Source organism: Bactrocera tryoni, chromosome 4 (genome assembly GCF_016617805.1).
Source record: "Bactrocera tryoni isolate S06 chromosome 4, CSIRO_BtryS06_freeze2, whole genome shotgun sequence".
NCBI classification, from domain to species: Eukaryota; Metazoa; Arthropoda; class Insecta; order Diptera; family Tephritidae; genus Bactrocera; species Bactrocera tryoni.
Window position 1 is genome coordinate 35,631,341 of NC_052502.1, and position 3,799 is coordinate 35,635,139.

General features: G+C 37.1%; 1 protein-coding gene across 1 annotated transcript; it reads right to left on the reverse strand.

Moving 5' to 3' along the window:
- Positions 1–960: 960 nt before the first annotated feature.
- Positions 961–2,652, reverse strand: LOC120773818 (piggyBac transposable element-derived protein 3-like; the record flags this gene model as incomplete). The annotated part of the gene is made up of 1 exon (XM_040102926.1): positions 961–2,652. A coding segment is annotated over one exon (1,692 nt), but the record flags the coding sequence as incomplete, so codon positions are not given.
- Positions 2,653–3,799: the final 1,147 nt, after the last annotated feature.

Below are 3,799 nucleotides of genomic sequence, written 5' to 3' on the forward strand. Positions count from 1 at the left end.
ACCACGAAAAGAGAAATGAACTACATCTATGCCGCAATTTTTGAATTTGGCATTTACGAAACTAACGACTAGATAAGGAAGTGAAATGTGTGGACTTGGTTGTAAATGAGGGCAAATCTCTTCTGCCATCACACAAACAGTGGTCGCACATGCTATGTCGTTAATAATTTCTTCTATCTTGGAACCAGCATTAATACCAATAACAACCTCAAAACGAAAACAATCCAGTTCTGAGAGTATTCGAAGAGAAAGACCTACACTCCGTTGGAAAGACCAAGTAAGAAGAACTTGACTTCACTTAAAAACTTCAGTTGGAGCCACATTGTGAAAAGAAGAAACGACTGGTGCGCTGTTGTTAGCTCAGCTATAAATGCGTAAGCGGTTTTACGCAGTGGCGTAGCTAGGGGGGCGAAGTTGGCCGTCGCCCCGGGCGCAACGTGTTGGGGGCGGCAAAACAATCTTCGCTGTTTTTTAATATTCAGAAAAATACTTCAACAAATTTTTTTACAAAGTTTATTATAAAAGATAAAGAGTTGTACACTCACAATATAATAATCTGAATAACAATGAAAAATATTAATTTTACTCGAATACTCTTCAGTCTTTGAACTTGTCTTATATCTTTTGGCTTATATCTTTCTTAACCCATATTATCCCAAGGTGTGATATTACATAGAAAAATGTTTTTTTTCTATGTCTATCTAGTGAGTAGGCTCTAAATAACATGAAAATAAGCTTTTATCAAAAATATTTTCTATACTGGCTGAAATTCAGGACCGCACCTTAAATGGGGCGCTGGGAAAATATGCCTTCGGGTTTTGTATGCGAAGTCGGTTATTATTTTGAATGGTTTTTATTAGTAAATAAAGAATAAGTACACAAAAATTATGATAAATCACAATATATAAGATCAATTATAAACGTAAGCTAAAAATCAAAGTTGATATGAGAGAAAAAAAATTACTTTATGGTATGAAAAGCTTGAGAACAATGTTGATGGAGGCCAACTCCACATTTACTGCATTTGAATTTCGTATTATTGTGACATTCGCGGCATCGAATTTGAGTTTCGTTTCTAATGATATAGTGTTCCTTCCCATCCAGCCTTACCGAATCTGGCAGCTTACTTTTCGTAGTTAACGGTGTCTTGCCTCCAATGCGTTTTGCTATGGATGTAGAAGGTTTGCCAAGTATCAAATAAGTCTGCACAATGTATCTTGTAAAAGACAAGAAATCATGAGCGTCTTTAGCTTGGCCTGCTGGTGAAACTCGGTATAACTGAAAAGCATTATTAGCACAGGCATTTATGGGGAACATTATCATTTGCCAATACCATCTCTTCAGTCTTATTGAAATTCTATATTTTCCAACATTTTGGTCGAGTCGATCGACTCCGCCCATATATTTGTTATATAATAGATAGCAATGCGGTTGATCTACGTCTACTCTTTTATTGCCGCACCATCTCTTCACCTTACCAATCGGATGAACACCGCTTTCCGTTGAGGCAATAGTTACGATGTTGTTGTCGTTGTAGCGCACTAAAGTTATGTTGGATGATAAATCCGTAATTTGGTGGTGCGAACCCCGTGATGTCTTTTTCATCTCCTTGATGTCTTTTAGCGGGGCACCTTCTGTTCTATTAGCACGTAATGTACCAGTGATAACATGACCCATCTGACTTACTTCGTCTAGTAAACGTAAAGAAGTGAAAAAATTATCAATATAGAAACTGTAGTGGTTATCACTTGGCAGTTTCGAAATCAAATTTGTCACTACAGAGCCTCCAACGCCTAGATTTGGATTGGTGTTACCAGTTTTAGCTCCTTGGTAAGGTTCTCCATAAATAAGATAACCCAATCGTGTACACAGTGACCAAATCTTATAGCCAAAACGTATTGGTTTACCGTGAATATGTTGTTTTGCGCCATGTTTTCCAAAATAAGGTACCATAGACTCATCGATAGACAAATGTTTGTCTCCGGGATAAAACTTTAGCCATCTCTCATTCATAAGATTCCACAGTGGCCTTACTTTTGCAAACTTATCGTCAGAAGGTAGGCGGTTGTTATCGCATGCATGAAAAAAACGTAAAAGCTCTTCAAAACGATTACGAGTCATGCATGATGCAACTCCTGGATGATGAGTGTCAATACTTTGATCCCAGTATAATCTATAGCGTGAAGCGCTATTGTAGCCTGACAAAAGCAAAATACCGATAAAGTTTTTAATTTCTTCAACAGTGACTCGAAAATTGACATGTCCTTTTGCAATTGCATTTTGTTCCGTGCTAGACCGCAGGAGCTCGAAAACTTCTTCGTCAAAAAACATCTCAAAAAAATCTAATGGATTATCCTTATCTAAAACGAAATCAGGTTGCATCGACTCCCTTTCAGGGTTTGCAGCTATATCTTTTTGTCTCCACTTCCTCGTGACAATAGTCTTAGATTTTTTTGCAGGTGGTTCATTTGACTGAGACGCGGACGGCTGTTGTTCCTGTTCATCCTGATTTATAAATGGAATTCCATCTACGGTTTCCAGGACCCCATCTGCTGATGGTAGCTGGCATCGCACCTCAGCTTCTGCTAGTAGTTGCCGACGCGTAAGATTACCTATTTCTCCCGCTTCTTCGCTTCCGCTGTCTTCATCGCTGCAGTCATTGTTTTCAGGTGGTGTGATAAATATATCTGCAGACAGTATATTATGATCATCTTCTAATGCCGATATAATTTCGTGAACGTTCAACCTGTAAATAACAAAACATATAAAAATACGGTAAAATAGTTCTAAATATAGTTTACTGAAGCTGGGAGTACAAGGGCCCGTAGCAAAAACCACGGTGCCTCCTATTCCCAGCGCACCTCAAATGGGGCGGTACACAAAACTTAGTAAAATGAACACATAAAAGCAAATTTTCGTCAAATTCATGATGTTAACTAATAGACTAGTTAAAACTTAAAAAAAAAAACGAAAACGGTAAAATTAATTATAAGTATAAAAAAAGTTTTTACTTACCCTCTCCTGGAATTCATGATGGCTGAAATTCACAGAGTTTAAATAATTCCTGAGAGATAACCGAAAACAATAATCACTTTCAACAAGTTTTAGGTGATAATGACATACGTCAAGAACCCAAATAAATTATAGCCTCTACCAACACAGAATAAAATTTGCGTAATCTGAAACAAAAAAGAAGTGCACCTTAAATGGAGCGCTGGGATAATATGGGTTAAAAATATTTATAGAACTTAAAGATGCACTTTTCTAGCTTTTAGCGCTGCAAAATCACATATCATATCATTGTAATTTAAAGTTGAAGCAGTTTCACATTCTATTGAGAGAATCGCAAGATTGGACAGTGTACTCTGACTCATGGTCGATCTCAAGTAAGATTTGATCAATTTAAGTTTGCTAAAAGAACTTTCACAAGATGCAACTGATACAGGTATAGTGAGTAGTATTCCTAAAGTTGTCGTTAACGTCTTGTAGGCTTCCAGTTCCATTGAAGAAATGTATAATAAATAAAAAAATGGGGTTTTTCTATGGCTTTTAATAAGATGTCTTGAAAATTTACTATCAATTTCCTCAAAAACCATATTGTGAGAATTTTGGAACTTCAGAATTTGCGTGGCTTCTAGTTCCTAAATTTTATATACTTAATATCGAAGATATTTTGAAAAAATTCACAATTGTTCAAACCACCTCATGAAACTTGTAGGTAGGTAGATAAAGGGGGGCAGCAGAATAGCCTTGGCCCCGGGCGCCCGAAGTTGTAGCTACGCCACTGGTTTTACGCCAG